The sequence below is a fragment of the Pteropus vampyrus genome, unplaced genomic scaffold (assembly GCF_000151845.1).
Source record: "Pteropus vampyrus isolate Shadow unplaced genomic scaffold, Pvam_2.0 Scaffold708, whole genome shotgun sequence".
Taxonomy (NCBI): Eukaryota; Metazoa; Chordata; class Mammalia; order Chiroptera; family Pteropodidae; genus Pteropus; species Pteropus vampyrus.
The window spans coordinates 65,297-93,210 of NW_011889489.1; the positions used below are offsets into that span (position 1 = coordinate 65,297).

General features: G+C 52.6%; 1 protein-coding gene and 1 pseudogene across 1 annotated transcript in view; one reads left to right on the plus strand and one right to left on the minus strand.

The window, feature by feature from the left end:
* Positions 1 to 13,150: 13,150 nt before the first annotated feature.
* LOC111733972 lies at positions 13,151 to 13,269 on the plus strand (annotated as a pseudogene).
* A 10,626-nt stretch (positions 13,270 to 23,895) lies between these two features.
* Positions 23,896 to 27,914, minus strand: part of SH3YL1 (SH3 and SYLF domain containing 1) — a 28,363-nt gene continuing 24,344 nt past the window's right edge. The window contains exons 9-10 of the mRNA XM_023526109.1: positions 27,612 to 27,668; positions 23,896 to 24,142 (exon numbers count right to left, since the gene is read on the minus strand). Coding sequence (XP_023381877.1) covers positions 23,952 to 24,142; positions 27,612 to 27,668 — 248 coding nt within the window. The 3' untranslated portion in view covers positions 23,896 to 23,951. The remainder of the gene's footprint in view (positions 24,143 to 27,611; positions 27,669 to 27,914) is intronic.

Here is a 27,914-nt window from a genome sequence, read left to right on the forward strand (position 1 = left end):
GTTCTTCCTGGTGCCCTCCGAGGAGGCCCATCTCGCCCCGGCCACCCGGAGCACGCTCGCTCTGGCCTCCGGCCGCTCCGAGTGGCGGTGCCTCAGAGAGACGGGCCGATCCGCAGGCCCAGCCGCAGGGAGCCGAGGCGAGGAACAGTGTGTGACGTGAGGGCGCCGGGAACGTGCCCCCTGGGTGCTGCGCACGCTGGGGCCGCGGCCGTCTCCGTGACTGAGCCAGGCGACGCCGACGTGGGGAAGCGCGGGCGCTCGAACCCGGCCATGGCCTCCGGAGACTCTCGCTCTGCTCGTCTCGGGAAACTGCGAGTGGAGCTGAGTCACTCGAAGTCAGTAATGGTGACGAACGCACTGGGCCCCCAGCTCTCTGAGGCCAGGCTGCCTTCTGCGCGTCTGCCCCCCGAAAACCCGCCGGCGCCGGGCACGAGGGCTGTCAGCTGCGACTCGTCCGTGCGGGCACCGAGGCAGGTGCTGCGGGAGGCGGTGAGCAGAGCAGACGTCACCCAGGAAGGAGTCGCAGCTGCCGCCCCGCACCGCACCGCACTGCACCCGTCTTCATAGCCCCGTAAAACCGCGAGATTGTAGGCGCATACGCCAAAGCAAGTCCTCCCTGCACCTGTGGGGGCAGGTGTCACGTGCTGGGCAGGGGGCCTCTGCGGGTCTGGCAGGGGGCGAGGAGGGAAGAGGGCTTGAGGAAGCCCTGGCGAGGGCTCAGGGCCGGCCACGGAGCCTGCCCTGGGGGAAGCGAGGCCCCCCCACAAAGACCGACCGGGGGGTTGGGGGGGCGTGTTGCCCACAGGCGGCCCAAGAGCGTGTGGCACTGCCACAGGTCAAAGCACTGCAGCGTGGGCACGGGGGCCAGCCGCGGCCCCCGGAGGAGTGGCGGTGAAGCCACCGTCACTGCTGATTTGTCAGGGCCTCAGCGACTTCCCCAGGGACCTGCTTCGCGCCTGTCTGCAGCGTGAACCTGGAGGCCGAGCCACCACCGAGGCTCAGACTGGGGGATCGAAGCCCGTCACCCTGCCCTGGACCCCCGCCGACAGTTTCAGCCACAGGCCACTCCCAGCACCGGAGAGCCGGGCACGGAGGGGACACGAACCCGCAGGAAGATGGGGGTCACTCTGTCCCCAGGCGACGCATGCTCGGTAGGTTTTTCACGCCACAAACAAACTCACTCAAACAGCTGCATGCTGGGAATCCTGACATCTGACCACACACGAAACAGGGTCCGACAGCTCAGAAACGACACAAAGCTGTGCTGTTTGTCAGGCAACAAAATCAGGTATGGAGAACATTTAATGAAAGTCACCTGGGACTTTCTAAAACTCTCGCCATCGCAAGTGAGAAAGAGCTGAGCAGCGATGTGCATGACGGCTGGACGTCCAGAGGGTCCCCAGCGACGAGGTCAAGTGCTGCCGTGGTGACCGGGTTAGGGTTAGGGGTTTAGTAAAACCCTATAAATGCCTGTAACTCACCATTTCCTTACCCTCCCCAGGCTTCTGGACAGCCACAATGATTAAACCGTACCCTAAAGAATTCTGGTTAATTTATATCAAGCCAGTGGTTCACAGTGGCCCAAAATATTACTATCGGTTCTGTTAAAATAAGGTTGGCTCCCTCCAGCAAGCCTGGTTCTCCCAGAGTCAATGTTGGGAGATTTGTGAGCTCAGGATTCAAGCCTACTTGTTTGCACCTGCTGCACTGAAAGACACTCTGATCAGATACGATCAGTTTGCTTGTTTCCCTGGGCTCACGATGCCACCATGTGGCCAGATGCTGGAAAGTCCAGTACTGGCAGGAGAGTCACCGTCCCACTCGACCATCAGAGGGAAGGAGACTCAAGCTTTGCTCCGGAGGTTTGCACCTGTGGCCGAGTGGCTGTCAGTCTAGTAAAGCAGGGAACCGCGCCCCCCCGCCCCCCCCCACCTGTGTGGCCCCAGGGCCCCGGGCTCCAGTGAGCATCTAACGCCTGGTGATCTGAGGCGGAGCCGAGGCAGCGATGCCGGCACTGAGGGGCGGCTGCAGACGCAGACGGAGCGGCCCGCCGCTCCCCTCCTGCTGTGTGGCCCGGTTCCTGACTGGCGGTACTGGTCTGCGGCCCGGGGGGGCGGGTGGCGACCCCCTGCACTAAAGGCCTTGGGGTTTGTCCTTCAGACAGGAGCCCTCAAACCTGGTGCTTCTGATTGGGAGTAATCTTTAAGACTATAAACTGGGCAGTATAGTTTTTAAAAATACCATATCTAGAACATATCTAGTTACAAAAATTAATAAAAATAAGAACGAAATGTCTATGAGTGTTTAACGATTAGAGAGCTATGCTGATGACAAGTCGCAGAGATGTGAATATAAACTATTAAAAAGTTTATATTCTTTTCTTTATTAATTTCCTTTTGCAATATCTATCTGAATGACCAAAATCCTTAAACATATTTATATGAAGACATACACAACGGAAAGAAAATAAAGAAAAATTAAAGTTACTAAAGGCCTCAAAAATAAAGAACTGGCTAAAATAAATTACATGTTTTTGTTAAGTAAGATTTGATTTAGCCAATAAATGTTTTTAATATTTTTGATGTATGGAAAGTGTTTGTAACGTAATGTTCGGTGAGAAAGCAGGAGACAAAAATAGAATAAAAAGCGGATCCTGGAAAAGTCCTGCAGATGCCGACAGCGAGCCTTCGTCCGCGGCCCCGGCTCCTGGCCCGTCGGAGGCACCCGGCCCGCGGGCGGGAAGTCAGCCACGTCTGTGAGGCCAGGAGGCAAAGGGACGAATTCGTCCTCTGTCACTGTCCCTTCTCCGCTGAGCTCAGAGACTCAAGTGCTACCCTCAGCCAGAAACCCTCAGACACACCCAGGAGTGAGGTTCGATCTGGGCTCCTCCTGGCCTCGTCAAGTCGACACATGAAATCGACCGGCACAGTGTCACTAATCAAGGACGCACTGTCCAGGTAGCACGCGAAAGCAAACCAGCGTGAGTTCGGTTTACGTCAGAAGTTGTAGAAATGGAGCAGCCGTGTAGCTATTTTTCCAACGGGCCCTACGTAGGAATGAAGTTTTAATTGAGGACGACATCCACACCGATCCAAAGAAGCAAGGCTTTCGCTATAATGGGTCAAGGTCATGTGTGGCCCGGAGGGGGGACGACAGGCAGAAAGACCCACTGCTGACATGTACAGGACTTAACTTTTCACTCAAACGTCAAGTGTTGGTTGACTATTGTCCTGGAAATCGTCCTTTGTGAATAGGGAACGGTGACTCTTTGCTTTAAGGTAGCTGGGCTTTCACCAGCTAACGCTGCTGGAGGCACATGGGGTTGCGGGCATCGTGCTGAATTCTGGGGACAGGAATTTAAACAGCACTTTGTCCTTGTCCCTGGGTGCACACAGCACAGTTAGTGATTAAACTGAGATGACCGTGGCCCTGCCATTTGAGCGTAGAGAACGCCAAGATCGAGGCTCTGTATGTCCAAGGGTTTCCGCATTCGGGGGCGTTTGGGCCGCCTCCCCCCACCCCCGGCCGTCAGCGTTAACCGAGTCGCTGGCTGGCTGGTGACACGCGGGCGGAGGGGCCCGTGTGCTGGCGATGCGGCTCGTCACCAAGCCAGGGCCTCCGGCACCAGGCTCAGAGTTTGAGCTCCAGCTACAGCCTTGCTGGTGACCAACACGCTTTCCCGCGGAGCTGCGGTTTCTGTGACCGCGAAGGCCCAGGAGTGCCACGATGAGCAGGAGCCTCGCTGAGTCACGCCCTCACCGCGTCCGTCCCTGGCAGGAGAGGGTCGGCGCAGCACAGGTCACCCGGAACCGCTGACGGGTTGTGTCCCTGCTCCGTCGCTCACAGCCGTGCCATTGTGGGCCCCACGCTCAACCCGCCTCATCTGCACAGCGGGCAAAGGAGTGCGAGGTGTGACACCTGTCGGGGACCAGCAGCAGGACTCGGTGACGGCCGGCGCTGTTTCGGCTGTGGGACCCACACCAGGGTGTCTGGTGCGCCATGTGGCTACCAATGGAGAAGGGAGATTAGCTGACCTTCAGCGGCACGGGGTCAAGGCTGCCGACCCCCAGGCAGGAAAACGGTGTGTCACCGCCGACGCCCCAAATACCACTCCTGATCCAAGGCCTCGCCGATAACGTCAACGGTCGGTCCACACATTTTGTGTGTTACATGTAATATTACTGTATTTTAGGATAAAGTAAGCTATGGAAAAGGAAATGCGGCTAGGAAAATCATAAGGAAGAGAATTTCTGCGAAGTTTGCAGAAGGAAATCCACACTGAGTGGCCCCGGCCCAGTCCAGACCGCGCTGGGCTAGGTGCCACCTGCTTCCTGGTCACCGCAGTTCACACGTTGGAGAGTAATAAATAGCGTTTCACAGACGCGGACAGGGAAATGGGAATCCTGCAAGCTCAGCCCCAGCCCCAGGAGCAGGCACCTCAACAAGTGAAACGTCGCCGTCCACTGCTCTGGGTTTGGCCGTGTCCGTGAGAGTTTCACAGAGGCGGCAGCGAGAGGTGTCGCCCTGCACACCAGCCCCTAAACCTCCCCACGGAGTCTCAGAGGCCGCCCGGGAGCAGCCCCGCTGCCCGTGCCAAGGGTGGCGCCGAGGCCCGCGATCAGCAGGGGGCCGCTCGCCCATGTTCAACCCGCGAGGGCTGCCCGAGGCCGTCGCCACGTTCGCGGTGCTTCGGACCCTGTCACTGCGCCCGGCACACCTGCTTTCGTCCGGAAAGGCCACGTGTCTCCAAATGAGACGGACGACGGCTCTGATCTTCGCTGCCTCAATGTCTGCTTTTCAGAATAAAGTGAAGTTCTGTGTTAGTGCATGGTCGACAGTTCATAATGACTTAAAATGTGAATAGCCAAGAAAATTATTTTTATTCGCTCATTTGTTTTAGGATGTTGGGAGGCTGATTTATTTTGACATAGCGGAAAACAGGGTTTGCGACCACTATCCCAAGGGCTTAGTTTTCTTTAAGCCAAAATAAATTTCAAAGATAGTTTTCTTTCAGTTAAAAGACCCAGAGGGTCCAGTATCCTAACCACGTCAATGGCAGTGACACCCTGGGACCTGATGCCGTCACTGGAGACAGAGCCACTGTCCCGGGCTGTGGGCCCCGCCCCGCCCCCAGCCCGCACGCTCCGCGCCCCACGCGGCCTGGAGTGACAGCCTCTGCGGCCTCTCATGCCGCTTCGGTCATTCGTCTCCCCGATTTCACGGAGCGCTTCCTTTTCACCCAGCACTAATGACCACGAAATCCATGTTCTAAAAATCGTCACATGGGAATAAAGAGAACAAACTGCTTTAAACCAAAGCAGCAACAACGCACGACGATTCACCACCTCCACGGGCGAGAAGAGCGTCCGGCCACGGGCCCCCACTCTGGGCAGCAAAGCCAGCCGGCCCCGGGACGCCGGCTCTCCAGGCCCCGGCCGCCGGGACGGGACGTCGCACACAGGGCGCTGCTGCGGGTAGTTAGTTACGCCGCTGGCCAGCCGCGGAGCGAACCGAACTTGGATTCGTGCAAGGACACTAAACCTTTCCGCCACGAAAGATGCGGAGGGGATCTGGCAGGGGCGGCGCCCCGCAGACCCGCGGCCTCGGGCCCCTCACTCACCAGGCTGTCCAGAGGGACAACGGAATTTTCTTTTCCAGTTTTTCGTGCTTTTCCAAACAACGATTGTTCATCTTTTGTGTTTTATCCCCCCAAATATGACTGGCGGTGCTGCATGACAGTCAAAATTCGAAGATGGCTACACATCAACAAACTAAACTTCTAGTTCCACGGTTCAAATCCGATTTGAACGCATTTCCACCCTGGAATGGATGTTCGACAAGGCAACCGAATGTTTAACTTTTCCGAAGCATCAGATGAGGACATTCTTCTTGTGGGGGCTTGAAGTGCAGCCCCACGGAGAAGGCACGGAGAAGGCACGTGGACGTGTCCTCGGCGGCTGCAGTGGGTCGGAATCAGGCAGCCGGTGCGTGTGGGAGAGCACAGCTCAACAACCCCACGCTCTGGCAACGGGACTCACAGACGCCCGGGCCCCTCCACCGCCATTTCCGAGGTCGCTCACAGCAAAGGGGAAGTTTGGTGCAACAGCCTTCGGCAGGTGCTGGATTAAGCTGCAGTTACAGGTCATTAATCTGCTTAGAGAGAGAATAAAAGGGTGACATTTGTGAGTGTCTATTACACGGATGCTGGTAGCACCTCGCCCACAATATAGAGAACCCAAATGAAACTTCTCGTAGTTCTGAACACCCAGAAAATATGCTTTTCCGAATAAAAGCCCACACATTGTAAAATTAAAATAATTCAGGATTTATAGTTCAGAGCTCTAACACTGGAGTATTTTCCAAACTTTAAGATTTTATCACTTACTTAAATCTAAAATTAAAAATTAAATACTTCTGTTCTGGAAATACTATTAAAAGAATAAAAAGACAAGCCATGGACTGAGAGAAAATATTTACAAAACAGAGAAGATGAATTCGTGTATCCAAAATATACAAAGAACTCCTAAAACAATAAGAAAATAAATGATTTAATTAAAAATGGGTAAACAACCTGAACAGACACCTCACCAAAGATATACAAAGATACACAGATGACAAATAAGCAGATGAAAAGATACTCAACATCATATGTCATTGCAGAAACGCAAATTAAAACAATTTCATACCCCACACGCCTATCGGAACGGCTGAAGTCCAGACCCTGCTGACGCGGAGCCCTGCGGGCCGTGGAGCCACAGGGCCCCCGCTCTGGGTGGGGACACGGATGCTGCAGCTCTGAGAGGGCAGAGTCTGGCTTTTCTCACAATGCGAAAACAGTGTCACCTCGTGATCCATCAGTTGTGCTCACACGTAACCGACCGACTTGGAAAGTTACGTCCACAGAAACGTCCACAGAAGTTTGATTTATGATTTACGAAAACGTCAGCAGGTGGACGGACGAACACGTGTGGCCAGCCACACAGCAGAGCACGATTCAGCGAGGAGTGAACTGTCAGGGCGGGGATGACGGAGCAGCCTTAATGCCGAGTGACAGCAGCCAGTCCGAAGGTGACATCCTGTGACTTCCTGGAAAAAGCGAACACTGGAGGCCGTGAAAGGATCGGTGTTGCCGGGGGCAGCGGTCAAAACAGAACCGTCCACGATTTCTGCTGGTGGGAGGGTGCGTGTGGACACGGGGCGGGCGCCTGCGCTTAGCTGCGGCTCAGTTACTGCTCCGACTCCTAACACGCGCGTGAGTTTCCATCTTACTGTGAACTGCCCGACATCACAGACCGAATCGTGAGAGTGTTACGGATGCGCAGCTTTTCCCATTCTCCACCCCATTTCCCAAAGACCAGGGCATGGCTCTGTGGATTAGGGTCCCCTCTCTCTCACACTCGTGCACTCAAACACGCTCACACACTCAGACGCTCACGCACATGTGCGCACACACTCACAGATGCACATACACACACGCTCACACACATGCCCACACGCACTCACGCACATGTGCGCCACACTCAGACGCTCACGCACATGTGCGCACACACTCACAGATGCACATACACACACGCTCACACACATGCCCACACGCACTCACGCACATGTGCGCACACAGATGCATATGCACATACACACTCGCGCTCATGCACATGTGGGCACACACAGATGCATGCACGCACACATGCGTGCGCACATACTCGCACTCACACTCATGCACACATGTGCACACACAGATGCGCACGCACACACTAACAGGCATGTGTGCACACACATTCACACACTCACATTCACACTCTCGTGCACACGCGCACACGCACTCACAGATGCATGCACGCACACATACACATGCTCACGCTAACACTCGTGCACATGTGTGCACACACAGATGCACACGCGCACACACACTCACGCACTTACAGATGCACACACAGGCTTGGGGGGCAGAAGAAGGAGAAGGGAATTCGCTTGTACAGCTCCCCAAGGTCTTTCGGGGAGCTCTGGAACCAGGCGAGGCGCTAAGCCAACTCTCTCATGGGAAAACAGTGAGGGTCTGGGTGTGCTTACTGGAAGAGGGGCTCCCCGCCATGCTGGCTCGAGTTAAATGCAGCTTCCCGAATGGGTCCGTGTGGCAGCGGGTTCGGCATCTGACAGGCTGTGAAGTGCTATGAACAGCCGACCCCTCCCAAGACCAAGGGCGGCCCCCACCCCCCACGCCGCGAAGGGCCAGCGCTGGGGTCAGAGCACAGGGACCGAGACGACAGCCTGGGCCCTGGTGCCCAGACACGGAGAAGGGCCTCTGAGACCCGGACTTTCCCGTGTCTTGAGATTGGGCTCCTCTGCTCAGCACAGCCGGACTCAGGAGAAGGAGGGACACGCTCTTCGGCGAGAACACTCGGAAGAGTTGGCGGCTGCAGCCCGCGGTTCTGGGACCCCATCAACCGAGCACTCGCCACCAGCGGGGACACTTTCCAGAGCGAGACAGACACCTGCACAAGTGCGAGACACCGACTGCCAGACGCCTCCTGACTCCAGGAATGTTAACACGCTCGAAAGATGCCTGACTATTGTAGATGGAATTTAAACACAGAACGTGTACCTTGTGACGCTGTTGGAACATCCCTCGACACATTTTGAAAACCACCAGCTCAGACGATGTCAGAAGGCATCAGCCTCTGAAATACCACCCATCTATCAGAGGGCTCACCTTCCCCTGGGAGCCCCACCACCAGAGGGGACCTGGGGACTTGGGGACCCGGCACACACGTCCTCATACTGAGCGGCCACCAGGGGACGCCACAGGCCTGTCGGGGACCAGCCGGAGCAGAGGCTCCAGGAGGGCCCCAGGAACACGCCGCTGCCCCTGCCACGCACCTGGGGCGAAGGCCACGCAGCGTCCTCGCCAGTGCACCTGCACAGCAGATGGCAGCAGAGGACAGAGAGATGAGTGTGCCCTTAGCGTGCGAGAGCGGGCACTCGGCTAAGGGGCTCGCAGGGCCAGAAGGACACTCGATCGCAGAGCGCAGACCTCGGTTCCGGTTCCGGTTCCGCCACCCGGAACTTGCTCTGGACCTGGGCTTACTCCCCACGGAAGTCGCACCCCTCCTTGCTGTCCTGTGAGCAGCTTCTGCTCCTTCCATGCCCCCAGCTGGGCCTCAAACAGGAGTGAAATGTAAGTATCAGGTCAAAGAAGACTCCGTGTCAAGACCTCACGAACCCGGCCTTCCCTCTGAACCAAAGCGGAGGCTGAATACTTCCTCCCTCATCACCGTTGTCGTCATTTTCAGAAATCTCAACACGCTGGTGCCTTAAGATGTTCAAATTGTCCCAACAGGTTGAATTACTGAATATTTTTTAACCTTTTTTTTTTCCAAGCTTTGCTATTGCAAGGAAAAGCCTCCAAGATAGTCGCCCGTGCCACCCTTCATCCTGAGAAACCACTGTCACCGCTGTAAACACAGGGGGAGCGGTCGGCCAAGGACGCGGAGTGACTGGCAGCCGATTCAGCGTGAAGGACACCACGGCCCGTGGGCCCTGCTCCCAGGGCCACGTGGCCATGACGCGCAGGACCCTGGACAGCAGGCGGGACCAAGGTCATCATCACCACCTCGACTCTGCCTGCGGCCACTGAGGAGGACAGGAGCCAGTTCTCCAGGAAGAGACAGTCTAGACTGAGACGCCACTTCCTAACGTCTGGAGAACCTTCGGTGTAACGACCGACCCTACCGAACCACCCCGAAGCCCCCAGCCAGCCTCGCGAATGGCGGTGTCGGCCGGCTCACGCTTTCACTGCGACACCATGAAACGTGAACAGAAAACAAAGCACCACGGCACTTCTGAGGGACGCCAGCTCCCGGGCAGAAGCTGAAAGCAACCAGCAGACATGATCACTTCTGACAAACGAACTCCCCACAAAACAAGACACAAACAACATTGTTATTGTTTATCGTTCACCTACTGGTACCGTTTACAGTGTCAGCCATGCAAGGCGTCACTTCACCCTTTTTAATTAGTAGGATAAACCAAATGAAATTGCCATTTTCATACGTAAGAAATTGTCAAATATCAGCGATTTCATATATTCAACATTTAAAAAAATAGAAAGGACAGAATTAATCCAATGTCTAGACCAGCGACCAAGTAAGAAGCAAGGCTTGGAGAATTTTGCAATTATATAATAATAGCAAGATCTGAGCTTTAAAGTTTACAAAACGAGCTGACATACAGTGTCCTGTTTGACCTGTAATGATAAGTGGTATGTATTTAACAACGTGACTGCTGAGCAGGCCAAGACCAAGTAAATGGAGCCACGTGCTGGACCACAGCTTCGATGCGCAAGTGACTAGTGGAGAAGGTTCCAGAATTCAGGCTGCCTGACTCCATGTCCTCGACTCCCATTACTTAAAATGTTGGCCAAGATGAAGCCCTGGGACTGACATAAGACCAAAGAAGGGGGAGAAGAGTCGGTAAAGCAGGGGTTTCCCCGCCCCCGGGGGCCCGGGCCGCACAGCGAGCGAGCGAAGCTCCGACTGCACGTGCAGCCGCTCCCCAGCGCCGGCATCACCGCCTCGGCTCCGCCTCACATCACTGGGCGTTAGAGGCTCATAGGAGCGCCGGGCCCTGGGGACCGCTGCCTGGAGGTTGCTGTGTGGACAAAGGGCAGAGAAGGAAGCCTCGTGCACGAGGACTCATGGCCGTGCCGTCAGAGCTCACACGAGCCGTGCGATCGGACAGCGTCCTGTGGGCAGCAGACTCCTGCACTGACCCAGGGGGAACATCGGGACGCTGATCCCAAGAAGGATGAACTTGAAACAGTCCAGACGTGAAGCAATTAACCCCTCACCTGGAAGGAATGACCCACATAAGTGTGCGAATGTCCATGTTAAGAAATTAAAATGAGTTTATGCCATATAAAAATATAGGAAAGACTTAACTCTTGTCATATTTCTGGAGACTAAATAAGCGAGTGTGTCACATACACACACGTGCATGCACACACATGCATAGACTGTGCACATCACACACATGCACATGTGCACAGGCGTGTTCTCACGTGTGCATGACCATGTGCGCACATGGGCGCACACATACACGAGCCATCCAAGCTAAGGACAGTCCAGTTACCTGGGTGGCTGGGCTGTGGGGCCCACGGACCCTTTTCTTCCTACCCAGAACTGAATCCCCTTAGCCCACGAGTGGCCACGGGCCTCTCAGTGTAGCTCGGCAGCCCTTAGAAGCCAAGGGCGCCTGCGTGACTCCTCAGCCTGACTCCCTTTCACCCTCACCTGGGGCCTCTAGAGGAGGGGGCGGCTGCGGGAAACAAAGAGGACAGACACGGCAGGAGGGTGGAGGGGCCCTGGGGAGCAGCCTCCAGCACATCTTAGTCTCCGTGGTTCATAAATATTCATGTGGTGATTAAAACATTTATCCATATTCATGCGGTGATTAAGGACATTGCTGAAAATCAAAGACACAACTGACTCACAGCCTCTCCTAGTGAGCATTCTGTCCCAACCTCAGAGCCCCCGGGAGGGGCCAAGTTGTCCTCGGAAAACATCAGAGGCCTGATGTTCTATCAAACGTGAAACATCGCCACCTGTTCACACAGTCCTGCTGACGTTCGCCCGAGAAGCCAGCTCCCCCGCACTGGGAAGCCGAGAGGACAGATGCCCCACTAAAGTCACACCTCAGATAAACACCTGCCCTGATCTCTTGGATGGTCTGTTTTGGAAATCCGTAAAAATAGAACAACTTAAGATTCTGTAACTCCCAAGAGGCAAGATTCAACATTAGCAGAGAACCCTTGAACCCCAGGGCGTGTAGGGTGGTTGATTTCGACTTGGAACATAAGGCTCACAGGCTGGACGGCACGATTCCTCCCTAAGCTCTGTGAGCGGCAGCGTCGCGTGCATCCTCAGGAGCCCGGTTCTTTTGGGTACAACGAGGCGCATCGTGCAGGGTTCCAGAACCTGGCGGGCACGGGGGTTAGCGCTGGTCACTTTTAGGAATCATCGTCTCGTCTCATTGACACCTGACCTCAAACAGAGCCCACCGGCCAGACTGCGCAGGGTGCAGATGGGCGGAGTGCTCCGGCGGCTCCCGCAAGCTGAGCACGGAGGAGAACTCTGCGCGTCTGCACGCGGCAGAGCCGCCTGAAGGCCTCCGCCTTGCGTGCACCGTCCCCTCGTTTGGAAATGTGTTTAGATTTTATAGATTTTTGCTAGATTTCGTTATGTAAGCTTTACGTACCGAGAGGTCTTAACCAAAGGTTTTTAAATGCTGAGTAAAATGCTCACCAGTCTAGTTTGTAATATACATAATAAAACTGTCATGTAATTTATTTTCTTTTAAAAACAAGCTTCTCATACAAATTGCCCATGGAGCTTTTATTTAGAATGTAAGGTCATCTGGGGCTTAGTGTCACGTCAACAACATTCTCCGAAGCGGTAGGGTCCTTTTTTGGGGTGTCGCATTCTTTCAGGCCGCGGTCAAGCCAGGTTCGTCAGCTCTTGGCAAAACAGCCCCCTTCCTGGTCGGGAGCGCGCGTGCCTCGCGAGGTGCCAGATGGAGCTTTCGCTGCTGAGCCCGAACTCACGAGCGCAGAGCTGCAGAACGGCCACCCCTAGGCCTCGGCATTTCCACCGCCCAAGGCCTCGCATGGCCCTACTGCAAGGGCAGGCGCAGAAAGTGGGGTGCAGGGCGCGGGGGGCCATGTGCTCGCCGCGCCTTGGTTTCTCTGGAAGCAGCGACCCCCCGGGGAGGCACAGGGAGGACCCCGCCAGCCAGGGCCGCGGGCGCCAGGTTTCAGCGCCAGATCCGTCTTTCTGAACCCCAAGTCTCTCCTAAGGAAAAGCAACAACTCGTACCTCACAGGGCAGACGTGTGTGTTAGATGCGAAATTTTGGAAACAGTAGGAATATTTTCACATTTTCTTTAAAAGACAGACTTTTTTTTGTAGATGCGCAAAGGGAGTTTTACGTAGATCACGTAGGGCCTCGATGGCCTCTTCTTCGCACCCAAACCTGCGATTCGGCAGCGGCCGCCGCTGTGATCCTGGGCCTCGGGTGGGCACCCTCATTTCTACCGATGTTGAACAAAGTCGTACAACTCGTTAAAAAACAGCGTGTCAATATATATCAAAAATGTTTCGGTCTACGGCCACGCCTCCCTGAACACGCCCGATCCCGTCTGATCTCGGAAGCCGAGCAGGGTCTGGCCTGGTTAGTCCTTAGATGGGAGACCACCTAGGAAGACCAGATGCTGTAGACGTAAAAAATTTAAAAAATAAGGGATTGTAAACTGACAAGTTCCTTGCAATCTGTGAGGTCAACCAAGGGTTGTCTCACCTAAAAAAAAATTTAAAAATAAATTTTTAAAACAGACTTTGACTTAGTATTTTTGAAATTTCTCTTGGCAAATGGGGTGCTACAATACCCTTAGACATAAAAATGTCATGAATAACAGTGCCACAGCTAGCAGCTAAAAGCTGGAAGTAACCCAAATGTATGACAAATTATTTAGCAAATTGAAAAAACGGGTATTACGTAATAATTAAAATTATGTCCAGGGATAACTTTTTAAACATGAGGAAACGCTAAAATCTAAAAAGCAATGTATGAAAATGGTAATGCCCTGTGTGATCACTTTTTAATTCATATAAATGCTTGGGATAAATATTATTTTCTTAGTACTATTATATATTTCCAAGTCAACCTGTGAAAGTATTATAGCCATATGTTCACATGCTAAGAATATACGATATTCCATTATTTTGTAGGAGAAATTAAAATGGCTCTTGTGACATTTTAATAATAAAGACAAGACATGTCAGTTATGTTTAAAAAATTGTGAAACTATAGGCTTAATTTGCTAAAGTGGACACCCGGGGAAAATTAAAGCATTTTCGTTGTCATTTTTAAACATGTGTGTGTGCCAAAATTCAAGAGCAATTACCCAGAGTTTATTTTTTTTAAGAATATTTATAAGTCGTCTGGAGAGAGGTTTTATTTTTATACTCTTCCAGTACAGTACACATGTCAAATATAATTGAAATAATGCTAAACTCGTTACTTTGTGATCCTATCTCCATGTTGGCTTCAAATCACTTGCTGGTAAGACTTTCTCAAGTAAAAAAAAAACGCTTAAATTCCTCTAAAATATCAAAACTTTCCCTTGGAGTCTTTGGCATGGAGGGGTCCCCGGAGGAGAGCTGGGGGCCGCTGCGGTGCCACCTGTGCCTGCGGGGCTGGGCGAGCGGGTGGTGCCGCGGCGTCTGGCCCAGGTGGCGCCTCGGGCCCGACCTGGACCCCGTGCTGCCCGCCGGACCCTGGGCCGGACGCTGGGCCGCATCCTGGCTGCGGTGACCGCGGTGACCGCCAGTCCCCACGCGCCTAGTAGCGCTGACCGCGACAGCCGATCCCTCAGCAAAGGGACGTGGGTAAAGAGGGGTCGCAACAGACGCACACGCACCTCAAACGCACGGCATGAAACGCAGCAAAGGGAGCTCACGGGGGAGCAGAGGGAGTCAGCGGGGGCTGTGACCGCCTCCGGGTCCGCGACAACCGCAAAGCTCCCCGGTGGCCGTGGAGTTTGCCCTTTAGGGCTTTTTGGACCAGCACCGTGCGTGTGCGTTTGTCCCTCCCACAGGCAACACTTTTGTCATGGTCAAGGTCTCTGTCATAAATTGTTCAGCCAAAACAATAATGCAAGAAAAAAAAAAACCCAGAATTTCCTTTTCTTTCCTAACATTCTCTCCACCCTAACGAATCATTTGTTTGTATTTTCCCATGAATCTTTCCAGTTCTTGTTCAGTCGCGTAAATCATGTTAACCTCAGTTTAATCATTGTTTAGAAAAATATTCTTGTATTTATTTCATTTTCTATTATATATTGAATATTTTAATGTGTTGCTACATAATTAACATTTTATTTGGATTATTGCACAATATTCTTAAAAGCAACCATGCACGATTTTCTTACACACTGCTATTGTCGGACATTTAAGTTATTACAATTCACACTGCAACGAGTACCTTTGATTAGTTTCGCTCTTCCTTTAGATTGTTTTCTTGAAATGCATTTCCTTATGCCCATGTATTTAAACAAGTAATATCAGAGATACAGTGTTTTTACTAATTACTTTATTTTTTGAAGGGCTTGAAATAATGTGATTTGGACCGTCTTCCCCCGTGAGTTAGAGAAGCGGCCCTCGCTGGTTCCCCTCTGCCTCCGGGTGTCTGCTCCGCATGCCCTTCCTCTTTCTCAGGTGTCCTAGAAAAAGCACAGGGTGTCCTTGTCGTCAGCAGCACAGCAGAACCTCCTGCCCCCGCACAACACCTCTCCCCTCCCCCACGCCGGCCTCTAAGCTCCTTCTGAGCAGGGGACTGTGCAAATACAAAGTGACCTAAAAAATCAGCTCCAAATGGAGTCAAATAACATGACAACTCTAAAAAGCAAGGACTGTACACTCGGTGCCATGTGTCAAGCACCTGGAAACGTCCCGCCAGGCCTGGGGCTGCTGTCCCGCCGCCTACACGTCCCCCCTCCCTGCGCCTGGGTGGAGGGACAGTGCCAGGACGCACTTCTCAGCCGGACGCCGACAGCTGCCCACGCACACACTGCGTCTCCCCGAAACTCCTCCCAGCGTCCACAGTGGCCACTCTGTGCTGGTCCCTGTCTCCTCGGCCTCCCACATCGCAGTCAGAGACGCTTCTCATGCTTTTTTGTGTGAAAACACAAGTCAGGTGGGGAAGCCCTGCTCTCCTGGGCACCAAACCTGCCAGCACCTGAAAATGTTCGCCCCCCTCACCTGGCCTGGCCTGAGCAGGCTGAAGGCCACCGCCCTCAAGGCCACTGTCAGTCAGTGTCCCTTCTGCCTCCCACGGGGGCGTCCCCCTCAGCACCATCCTGTCCACGACACGCCCTCCGGGGAAGCCCGCATGGCTCCACGTCCCCCGCTCGGCCCGATCCGTAGCCGCTGTCACAGCTGGCTGTCGCCCGTACCCCTCACGGGACTCCCAGTCTCGCCCTCAGCCCCCTCCGAAGGGCTGCCCACTGCACCCCCTGAAGGGGCCGCTGTCGCGATGTCAGCCACGCACATCCCCAAACCCAAGGAGCTCTCCTCGCTCTTTATCTTGCTTGCGTTAAAAACAAAACTCAGCTGAGTAAACGTGCAGATCTAGCTGTGTTTATCAAGCGATTCATGAATCGGCGGCGTCCCATCCAGCACCTAGAAGGGGCTCCGAGGGCCTGTGGAAAATGGAAGGAAAGTGGTTAAAACAGAGGCACTTGTCAGCGGGACCGGCTGTTACCGGGATGTCAGATGTTAAGGGAAAAACGCAGGCCCAAAGTGGCGTCGCCTGGGCTGAAATCCAGCCAACGAGTGGGTTTAACACCCGATCCGGTTGCACTTTCAGCCTCTCCCAGAACCATGATTTCGATCACCCGCTCTGGAGCTTTCTGGGCAAGTGCCAGTAAGGTCCCTTGTCACGAGGGCCTCTCCATCCCCACACTGAGAAGAGGCGACCCACTGATAAACTGCTGCATCTCCTGCCCTCGAAGACACCATGGCGCAGCCCAACGGCCCCTGGATTTCCTGCGCCGCCGCGGCCTCGCCGGCCCCCCTGCTGTGACGCTTGGGGGGCACAGGCCCTGGGAGCTGGTCCCGGGTGCGGCCGGGACGCCGCTGGCTCATGAGTCGCTAATGAAGCCGCCTAGACCTTCGGGTTCCGGTCTGGTTTTGCTTCCAGCCCCGCCAAGATTCGGTCTCCTCTGGCCAGTCAGGGCCTCCGAGGCTCACCCCATTTTCCTCGGTCGGCCGCACATTCGAGAAAGTTTCGTTGGCTTCGCTCCTGGCCCCTCCACATGCTCCCTGCAGGGGGTCTCCGTGCAGAGAGGGCCGTCGGGTCTCTGCCGACGCGTGTCAGGGCTCAATGGAACTGCGCACCAGCGCGTGTCACGTGGAACGCGACCCTGACCTTACTCAGCAAGGTCCTTGCCCGCGAGGAGGGGACCTTCTGGCCGCAGGGGGTGTCCCTGTGAGCACGTGCAGCTGGGCAGAAGCCAGGCTTCTGTGTTCGCAGATCAGGGAGAGTTTGCGGGGGGTGCGTTTGCTGGGGGGCCTCCTCGTCCCAGTGCCTAATGAAGGGAGGGCCAAGTCCGGAGGAGGCGGGGACTCGAGGTCAGAAAATGAGCATTTTGTCCCCTAGGTCACTGGAAACAAAGCAGCTCGACTAATTATTCACGGGACAAAGAAGGGGGTTTGAGGACTGCGCCTGGCCTGGCGTCCAGATTTGTCTTCGTGCGTGTGTGCGTGTGTGTGTGTGAGAGAGACTCATCTCCGTGTGTGTTTGTGCTTGTGTGTGTGTGTGCATGTCCTCTGCAGTGACACCGGGGGGGGGGGGAGCCCAACCTCCACTGTTTTGCAGGCTCCTGGGACTGGAGCAAAGTTCAGCGTCACCAGCGGTGGGAGAAACGATCTCTGTCCAGGGCGGATTTGGTCCTGTGTCCAGTTTAACTTTTCTGGGGTTCTCAGTGCAGCAGCTCGTGGAAGCTCACCTCGGACTCGTGGAACCGAGTGCAGCAGCATTCGGCCCACAGGCGGGCTGTGCTGTCCCACGCTGACGGCGAGGGGAAAGGGGCTCTGCTTTGGGTGGAAAAGCCTCTTCTCCAGTCTGACCTGAAGTGGCACTCAGGTCAGACGGCCCGGAGCCTGGGCACCCACCGTAATGCCCTGGGAAGCGGAAGCTTAGGATTTCATCGCTTTGTCTCTAGGAGCATGTGGTTTGTGCCGGTTTGCATACGTCATGGACTCAGTCTTTTTAACTGAATATTTTATAGCATTTAAAAAGTCTTGTCTTTGATAAATCCTTCAAATACTGTTGGAAATAAACACTCTGGACCAAGTGGACGTCCGACCTCTGCGGCCGCCCGGGGCAGTGGCCAGGCCGGCTCGTCCTCAGCCTGCGGGAGGCTCGTGGTTGGTGCTGATGGTTCCGAGCACGAGCATCGTGAGCGTTGCCCAAGGTGTTCCCTGGGCGGTGAGCCGCGGCTGGCGTCTCAGGCACCTGCTTCAGCACCTACGTGAGGGGCTAACCCGTCCACACTGGGACGCACCGGCCTGGCCTCTAAGGGTCACCAGCGTCACCCCACGGGAAGGCCTCTTCTTCAGGGTCTTTGCAGCTGACTGTAATCTCCTCGGAGAAGCTGGAGAGAAGTCCCGGCTAGATTGGCAAAAGCGAGCAAGGAAGGACAAAGCAGGAGCAAACACATCCCCTGGTTACGTTTATTTTTACCGTTTGGGAAATAATTAATTTATACTTGAAGTCTTTTAATAGCTGTTATTATCATTAAGAAAATATATAAAATTTTGGATGAAGGAAACTTCTACACAATCTCAGCAAAATATTCCACCTGTACTTTCCCCTCCAGACTCTAAATGCAAACAGAGCTTACTCGCTTTGATCATGAAGCACATAAAATTGTGTGTCCTGAATTTTCTCCGAACGATGTAGCACGAGCACTTCTTTGTGTTGTTTTTAGTTATCATCATGAGTTTAATGCTGGGTGACATTTCAGTGTTCATCGGTACTGACAAATAAAATATTAATATGGCTGCAGAGAGAGTAACACTGGAAGAAACACAACCCTGCGCTCCGGGCCCTCACCACCCGCACGGCCAGCGGTGGCTGTTTTTTCTCTGCGCTTTACATGCTTTGAAATTCATCAAAGATATCAGGACAAAATCCGTTTATCTCATTTCTGAACCCGTAATTCTGTCAGCAGACATACCCCCCATCGCACGGGCCACCGCGCCAGGCTCGGAATATTAAAATAGAGACGGTGCTCACTGCGCCTGTCATTCTCCTCTCCGGCTGGGTTCTCTGCATTCCCACAGTTTAAAGCTTATTTTAAACTTTATTTATTTTTTCCATGTTCTTTGTTTCTTTTAGATAATATGCATGTAATTATGAAAATAAACTCAGATGGGGCTGCACTTTGGAGGGATGGGTACGTCAGAGGGCTCGCCCGTGTCTGCTTTTTCTGTGGGAATAAGGACCACGATTGTTTTAGAATAAGTCAGGGGCTAAAAATCCAAAACACTGAGTAAAAATCGCCCGTCAGTCTGAGGTCCTCAAACACACGCCCAGGTGCATTTCTACCTCAGTTTGGTCGTCAGCTTTGAGAGGGTGCAGCTACAGGCCTGCATCAGCTCAGCTGGGCGTGTTGGTGACGGCCAAGCTCCGTGACAGCCTGCAGGAGGCTAAGGCCAGTGGCTCAGAGCCACCTGTGGGAGGGAGCCACACAGGAAGGCTCTCCCTCAGGCCTGCCTTCTGGCCTGAGAAACACCGGCTAGCCGCGTCTGGGCAGGAAGGAGCTGGCCTGCCACGACGTCGTGGGAGCTGAGACCCAGTGGACACCTGACGTGTCTCACGTTCGGCATCACAAAGAGTTCATTTCCCCAAACACAGTTGACCCTTGAACAACGAGGTCTGAGCTGCGAGGGCACACTTATATGTAGAATTTTTTCAATCAATATATTGGAAATTGTTTTGGAGATTTGTGACAATCTGAAAAAACTCGCAAACTGCATAGCCTAGAAATATTTTTAAAATGAAGTGAAAGTTACGTATGCCATGAATGTATAAAATATATGCAGATACTGGTCTGTTTTATTATTTACTACCCTAAAATACACACAAATCTATTTTAAAAAGTTAAAATTTACTAAAACTTACGCACATGAACACAGATGGCACAATTCACAGTCGAGAGAAATGTAAACCAACGTTAAGAAGCTGTGTTAAATCATGACCCACAAAGTTATCTGTGGTGTACACTGGGCTCCTGTGACAATGTCGTGACCACGTCCTGTCCCTATTGCCGTGAGCCCGAGCGTCGCCTACAAGGCCATGCGACGCCACCCTCACGCCAGCCGTCCATCTGTCCGGCTGGTCGTGCGCCATCGCAGCCAAAGCGGGCTCAGGGTTCTCGTGCGCGTGTCGGCAAGTTTAGTGCGAGACCGCTAACCCTGAGCGACACCAGGGGACCGAGTGAGGCGGTGCCGTGTTCCTGGCGCGCGCCCAGGACGCAGAGAAGTCGTGACGTGACGAGACCTCGGTTGCCTCGCGTGCAGAGAGGGGCCTGCGGCCGCGGTCGCCAGCATTTCAAGATAAATAAATGCAGCGCGAGGACACACGTAGAGAAGGAAAGGGCCCCCAAAGCGTCACTTCGGCCGTGCCAGCAGGCGCGGAAACCTGGCGCTTTGGGCGAAACCCTTCTTTATCTTGGATTAAAAAGGCAGCCGGCGTGCGGGTGCCGACTGCCGACCTATGACCTCCAGCATGACTCAGGAGGCGAGGCCTCCTGCGACAGCTTAAAGCCCGAGGAAGGTGAAGGATGTCACAGCTGGAGATTTAATGCCGGCAGAGGGGCGCTCGGCCGCTTTAGGAAGAGGCTCCCCTTGAAAACGTCACGACAGCAGGAGAAGCAGCTTCTGCCGGCCGAGGACAGGTTTTAACACAGACGAAAGTCACGGAGCATGCACCGTGACTGCAGAGGGACACGGCGCTCACACGTGGAGACCGGGTGGCAACCAGACAGAGGGCCAGCGGGGTGGTCTGACCCAGGAGCAGTGTCCACAGCACCGCGGGGTCCACACCAGGAAGAGAGAGAACGCCCTCGGGAGGGATTTCTTTTTGTTTCCAATTTCCGCCGGCCTGCAGCTTTCCCAGAAGCGCCATTGAAAGCTGGGCCGACAGCCGGGGGCTGCGGACTGCCAGGTGACCCTGCTACGCGGAGCCCCTCGCCTCTGGCAAAGCCCCCCCGCCCTGCCCCTCCGTCCTGTGCCGATGCCCCACGGGAACCTGGGTCCGAAGACAGACAGCTCTGTTTTCACTGCCATGATAATAAAACGCAGTTATGGAGTCATGTAAACGCGCATACGAAAACACGGGGGAAAGCCAAGCGCCGGCCCCTGGTGCCAGGCGGGGCAGCTCCGCCCTCGAGCACGTGCACGGAATTCAATCGCGATTGTGTTTTTATTTTGAAAGAATTCGAAACTTATAATTTGCAAAAACAATACGAAGATTATACACACTTTCAGCCTTCCGATGTTCCTGTCTTATGGAATCACAGCACAATCAGCAAAACTTACCTACCCCGAGGGCTTTATCTGGCTCCCACGTTTTTCCACTGATGTCCTCGGTACTCGTTCCAGTAAGACAGTTTTAAATCTCATTTCCAGGGCCCAACGCAGGCCCCAGGCTGCATCTAGTTGCTGTGTCCCCTCGGTCCCTCCATGTCCTTCACGATGAGATGGTCCTTGTGGGGAGAGCCGGGAAGGTGCTTTGTGGACGGTTCCTCGGCATCTCGCTGTGGGTCATGTCGTCACCCACCCCTGGCCAAGAGGTCTGTTGGGTTTCTCCACTGTAAGGTTACTAGTTTTTCCTGTGTAATCAATAATTGCCTTGAAGAGATACTTTGAAGCTCCGTACGTTCCCTTCAATCACCAATTTTGTGTCCGTAAGTGGCTGTTGCTGTGGTGTGTCAGTTTCGGATTCTGATTGTCTTTATTCACCTGCTGGACCTCTGTGAGGGACAGCTGCCTGCGGCCCCATCTGTCTGTTTATTCAGTTATTTACCTCAGTGAGAAATCAGAGTATTTATCACATTTTATGGGTTATGACAACGTTTCTAAGGCTTGTCTTGCTGCCCATACTGCCCTAGCGTTGGTCATGCAGTCCTTTCAGGTGGCCCCTGTCCACGTTCTCGGAGCATCCCAAGACTCTGCAGGCTCCGCGCTGTAATCTACTGGCTCTCCAAGGATGCAGGTCCCTGTTACTGGTGCTTAGATGGCATTTTGGTGGCGCTTGGATGGCATTTTAGTGGCTCTCAGAACTGAGGCGGGGGATGGGGGGGTGGGGCGCTGGGTGGGCTCATGTGGGGCCTCAGGGGACAGTGCTGGGGAAGGCGCGTCCCCGCGTCCACCTGTCTGTATCCTCGATTCTGGCCCTGGACAGGCGCTTGTACTGTCACATGCTGCCACCCATGTGACTTTATTTCTGACGACAACAGACATGGCTTTCTTCACGTGCAGTGCATCTCCTGTTCTCCGTTCAACCCCAGTGCGCCTGGCGCGTCTCCCCCCCGTCTTATGTCCCTGGGATGTTCTGACACGTTCAAGGTCATTTCACGTCGCGGCCCCGCCCCTGGGCACGCGGGTCAGTGGGGACTCCCGGCGCAGACCACGCGGGACAGGGTTCCGGATGGCGGGCCCCGCCCCCGAACCCCGAACCCTGACCCCGGCCCCCGCGCCCTGAGTCCCGATCCCGGGCCCGGAACCCCAAACCCGAACCCCGGCCCCCGCGCCCCGAACCCGGACCCCGGCCCCCCGCCCCGGGCCCCGAACCCCGAACCCCGCGCCCGCACCAGCCCGCGGGCCTCGTTCCTCCGCGATGCCGACGCCGTCGTGCGCGTGACAGTCGCAGCGTCGCGGGACCGCGGACCCGGGGGTCGCCACCCAGGCCGGGGAGTGTCCGGCCGCCCGCCCTCCTCGGGACCGGTCCCCACGCTGCCCTCGGACGCGAGGCTGGTGGCCGCTGTCACGTGACCTTCCCTCCGGGACGCGACACCACAGTCCTCGGCGAGAGTGAATTTTAATTCACGGTCCGGGGCTTTCCCGAGGGTCCCCGGCGCGTGGACGAGGCCACGGCGACACTGGGACGGGGGGCGGTACCGAGGTTTAGTTTTTCTGAATAAATGCTCCTCACCTTGCTATGTGCCTTGGTTAATTTTCGCCGTTCAGAGATGGTTGTTTTTCACAACTTTGTCAAGCTTTTTCATTGCTTTTTGGAGAAAATTTGCCGAGTTTTGTATTACTTTGCCTTTTTGTTAATTCCAGCCAACACAATATTTTTTTTTTCCTTTCCTTGGCCTAAAATAGATATTTTACTGAAGATTGACTGTGAGTTAAGAGTCTGGAAATTCTTAAATCTCCATGTTTGCTTTTTTAAACTACCCCTTCGCCACTTGTACTTAATCCATTTGGAGAATGGGCTGGAGGGGAGAACGTGCTCGCATTCCCCCCAGTCGAAGTATATCATGTCAGGTTTGCCTTTTGCTCTAGTTCGTAAAGACCTTTAGATACAAAATTGTCATTTTACGTATTTATAATCCCTGCCAAATTTACTTAATTTAATAATATGATAATCGAAACCCTTATAGTGAAACGCAACATGCCAATGAAAACTTTGAGTATGAGCAGCCCCAGGAAGGCAGATCAGGAACGGGGCCTATGATCGCTTTACAAAAAGAAAACAAGAAAAAATCAAGACATTAACTTAACATTTAAAAAAAAAAAAACACATTTATTTGGGGACAACAAAACTAGAAGTCGATCCTACTGGTAGCAATGAGCACAAAGAGGGGTTAATGGGGGCCTCCATGGCTGATTGAGCTTCTCAAAGGTGTTTCTACTATAAATGTCTATCTGTAGTGTTTGAAGGTATAAAGATAATTTTAAGGAGTCACATTCTAGTGAATATCTACAACTCTATAAGTATTACTACTTTATCTAAGCTGATTTCTTTTTCTCTAGTCACTTTGCAGATAGAAATATATGAACTGGAATTTATGTCCTACCCTTAAGATTCTCAGATTAAACAGTTACCATATGCTTCGCCAAATCAAATGTTTAGTGATGTTTGACAATGAACACAGAACTGTGACCACGTAAATTGAGGATCTTAACTATCTAATAGTGCATGTGATAAAATCAGTACAAAGTATTTAAAGACATGTAAGTTGGCCATTTATATGCAGAAAACAAAACCTTTTACATATGGAATAAACAGTATTTTTAAATTTATATTAAATTTTGCTTAACTGGATAGCAAATCCTGTCAGTGTAGAAATAACTTTTTTTATAATTCTCAAAGAAAATAACATAAAGTTTAATTCATGGTAACATAGTTGGCTGGAAAAATGCCTGTGTGACCTCGAAGCTCCCCTTCCCACCAGTCGAAGTGCGAGTCTGTCTTTGATGTGACTGTGATTCTGTCTCCAACTTGAAAACTCAAATCCCCCGGCTGCTGTCCTTCAAAAGAATATAGAGCTGTCACTTCTATGGGTTGACTCAAATTGCCTGAAACAAGAAAAAAACACTTACATTATTCACATTTTTTAATAGGAAAAACTGAGAGTGTTGCAGGTGAGATATAAATTAACAAGTCAGGGTATCATGAGGCCTCCAAGGCCAGTAGAACCCATAGCAGATGGTCTGTGATTTCCATGTTATTAAACTTGTTTTTCTTTGAAAAGAGCAAATGTTTGATAACAACATTTACTAGAACCACACAAATCAAACTGCATATTATTATATTCTTAGCAATGTATTTAGCAAATATTTGTGGTTGTAATTGTTTGAACTTTGAACAATCTGTACGACATCATTTATGTTTTTCTTCTTCTGACAGTCGTGATTGCTCCATGAAGTGCAGCTCATGATCGTATCACATAAGGTTCGATTTCTGTGTTATGCTGCGTCCTCAGCAGACATTTCTCCTCCTTCAGGCTTCATGGCTGTGTCCCTTTCTGTGCTTTATGGGTTATTTCTCTCAAAACAGATGATATTCAAATTAGCACATCAAGAAGCATGTCTACAGATGTTTAACGAAAATTTCAACACGAGTGTAGAACTTAATGTACTATAATGGGAGAAAACACTTTGTGACTTGAGTGGTCAACATGAGTAAAAGGCATTAAATGTTACAAACTGTAGAGCATCATAAAAATATAAACATACTTTCTGTGTGCTCAGCTACATGGAACTCGAAACTGCTGCTTCATATAACCTTGTGCATAAATTATTCTAACTACACATACACTGAAAACATAAACAACTGAATTCTAAAACCAGCTACTTATTGGAACCTAAACTATTATAATAATAAAAAATAAACTGAAGTTGCCTGTCAGTAAGAAGTTGAAATAGTTAACACTTTAATTAAACGACATTGACCGAAACATTGAATTTGTAGCCACACAAGATGGTGCTGCAATGCTTTCTATGAAGAAATAACCTTTATAATAACTAGTATGCGACATTGGAGATATTCCTGGTATGATTAGTTTTTCTATAACAAAAAGTTCTGCATATTTTTATATTTTACACTATATTTACTTTTAGTCTGCTGATTTGAAGGAATAAGATTAAAAGAATGTCACAAAAAAAATTGTGATACAGTCTGGACATCATCAAAACCAGTCACATGACCTCTGGCCCGCATCAGTGGCCGTCCCTGTGTGAGAGGAGCCGTGGCCTGGGCCAGTCCTTGTGTCACGCCTCATGTCACCAGGTCGGAGGAATGTGAGTCCATGTCAAAGAAAAAATCATTCTGAATGTCATTTTCTCATGAAGCGCCATCAGATGACCCAAAGCCAGACAACGAAAGCCGCCAGCGAGCCCCCCAGCCCCGACGTGTGTGTAACAGGAAGAAGCAAGTGACAGGAGTGTCAGGGCGTCCTGGTGGCACCGCTGTGCCAGCTGCCACACGCGCGCTGGCCACGCGGACGGTCACCACGTGCAGCAGACAAGACCGGCGGCTGGGCCTGTGGTGGGCACTGACCCTCTCCCCTCTCCGCTCCGACGAGGCAGCCGCACACACGGGCTGACACTCGGTCACCTTCAGTGACGACTGGGTGGCTGACTCGATGCTGGCACTCACGACCCCCAGGCCACACATGGGGCCGACAGCCTCAGGGACCATGTCCTCTGTAGGAGTGTGAGTGTCCATGGCGAGTGCCCCGACGGGGGAGGGGTGCTGCGGGCAGGGAGCGGGCGTAGTCCCGGAGCGTCCAGACCGCCACTGGCAGTCACGGGGTGGGGGTGGGGGGCACTGGCGCAGGCGGGGCACCGACGTTCAGTTACAAAGCTGCCAGTCCACCGGGCTGGGGACAGGCGAGCCCTGTCTCGCCGAGAGGCCCAGGCCCTGTGTAGCTGGCGCTCCCACGGGCTGCAAGTCCAAAGCGCACGCGATCTGGAGAATTATCGTCATGCAGCCTGGGGCGGGCGTGGGCCAGCTTGGGAACTGGCCAGAGGGCGGACGGCAAGTCCCGTGTGCCACGACCTCGACCCCCAAGGGCGCTCGGTAAGGGAGCCCTGGGGAAGGGCTTAACTGGTCTCACAGCTGCTTTTTAAAAAACACAGTAATGTAAGTTTTAATTTAGAAACAGACTTAAAAATTTTTTCCCTTCAAAATCCCTTATTTTGGAGAAAGAACTTAAATAAATTAATATTACTATTAACCTATTCCCTACTGTTTGTACAACTTAACTCATCTGACCCTCAAATATAAAAACAAAACCCAGCCGGCCAGCCATGGGCAGGGGACGCTGCGCTCGGACCACGCGCCGGGAACCCGTGCTGCCGCTGGACCAGCCTCTGGCCCCGGAGCCTCTGAAGGTCCTGATTCTCGTCATTCAGCATCTTCCCACAGTGCCTTTTGAGAGACATTTCTATTTGTCAGGCACCAGGTACTGACCTCGGCAGACACTGAGGACAGGGGGCCTCGTCCCCAGGGTCACATAACCAAGGCATTCTCGGGGTCCACAGCCTCCGTGCCCTGTAGCCACCAACCCTCCCCCTCCATGTCCCCGTTGGGCAACCCTCCCCCTGCCCTGGCCCCCGCAAGCAAGCTCGGGTGCTGCTGACCTCGTCGCGTTTAACCGCAGGACACCTAGTGTGGGTCAGACCCCAACGGTGCCCTAAGGCGAAAGGCTGTAACACAGGCTCCAGGTGTGTCTGCGACTTTGGTGTCGACAGTCACACGTTCACCTCTTTAGCTCCTAAAGGACACGTGTCCATAGGCCACACTTTTGACAATCTCAGTAGTTTCTGTGAATCACAAAGAGCACAATGCCCTTTTCACAATCTCACAGAGCTTTCTTAGTGAGCCTGAGAGGGCAGCACCTCTCCGCGTGCGCCAAGGCCACCTCCGAGCTGGCACACCCACTCCAAGGAGGGAAAGCCAGGCTGGAGGCAGGGGGAAGCCAGGGCCTAGACCCAGTGGAGAATGGTGGGCTTCTGCTCGGGGGCCCGCAAAACAGACGTCTTTGAAATAATTTTATGAATTTTAAATAAAGGGTGCCTAGTTATCTTGATAGTCTATGTGCAGGAAACATAACATATAAAGCTCGAGAGTCTAATCCACTAGCGTATGGTTCTGTGACTCTCGTGACGAAAGGCGATGTGAACAAATAAACCATTTTACAACTGTTTAACCTTTGCCCTGGTGTCCCAGTCACATTTCCAAATAACTGCTTAATTCTCTGAAAGAACGTCTTCTCCGGGGGATCACAGTAAGGCAGGTCGAAGGACCGTATCTGTTTTGGTTTCCACATCACTCTCGTTACCTCACATAAAAGCAAGTGAGGGGACAGAAGCAGAGCATTTTTAAACGAAGCTCCTCAAAAGCTTCGGCTCACATCCTGTGGCTCGAGGACGGGGGCCTGATGCTTCCCCAGAGAGTCTCACGACCTGCCAGCTTAATTACAGAGTTTGTGGTTATGAGGTAGATGTGAGTCTTTTATAACATATAGAAATTTTTATTTACCAGCTCTCTCACGATAACTGGAAAGTTCAGGATAAAGCTTATGCTCGTTTCTGTTACCTGCAAAAAAAAAAAGTGGGGGGAACATTTAGAAAATTTATTAGTTTATAGAATATAAAATGCCCAAGAATGTCCAATCTTGCTCTTACTAAGCAAATATTTTTAAGTCACTATAATTGATAAAAATATCATTATTTTATCGTGCTTTAAATCAAGAAGGAATGTCTGAATAAATGCAGAAAATACCCTAAATTTAAAGCAGATGGTAAACATCTGATTTCTGTGAGGCCAGAACCACATAAACTA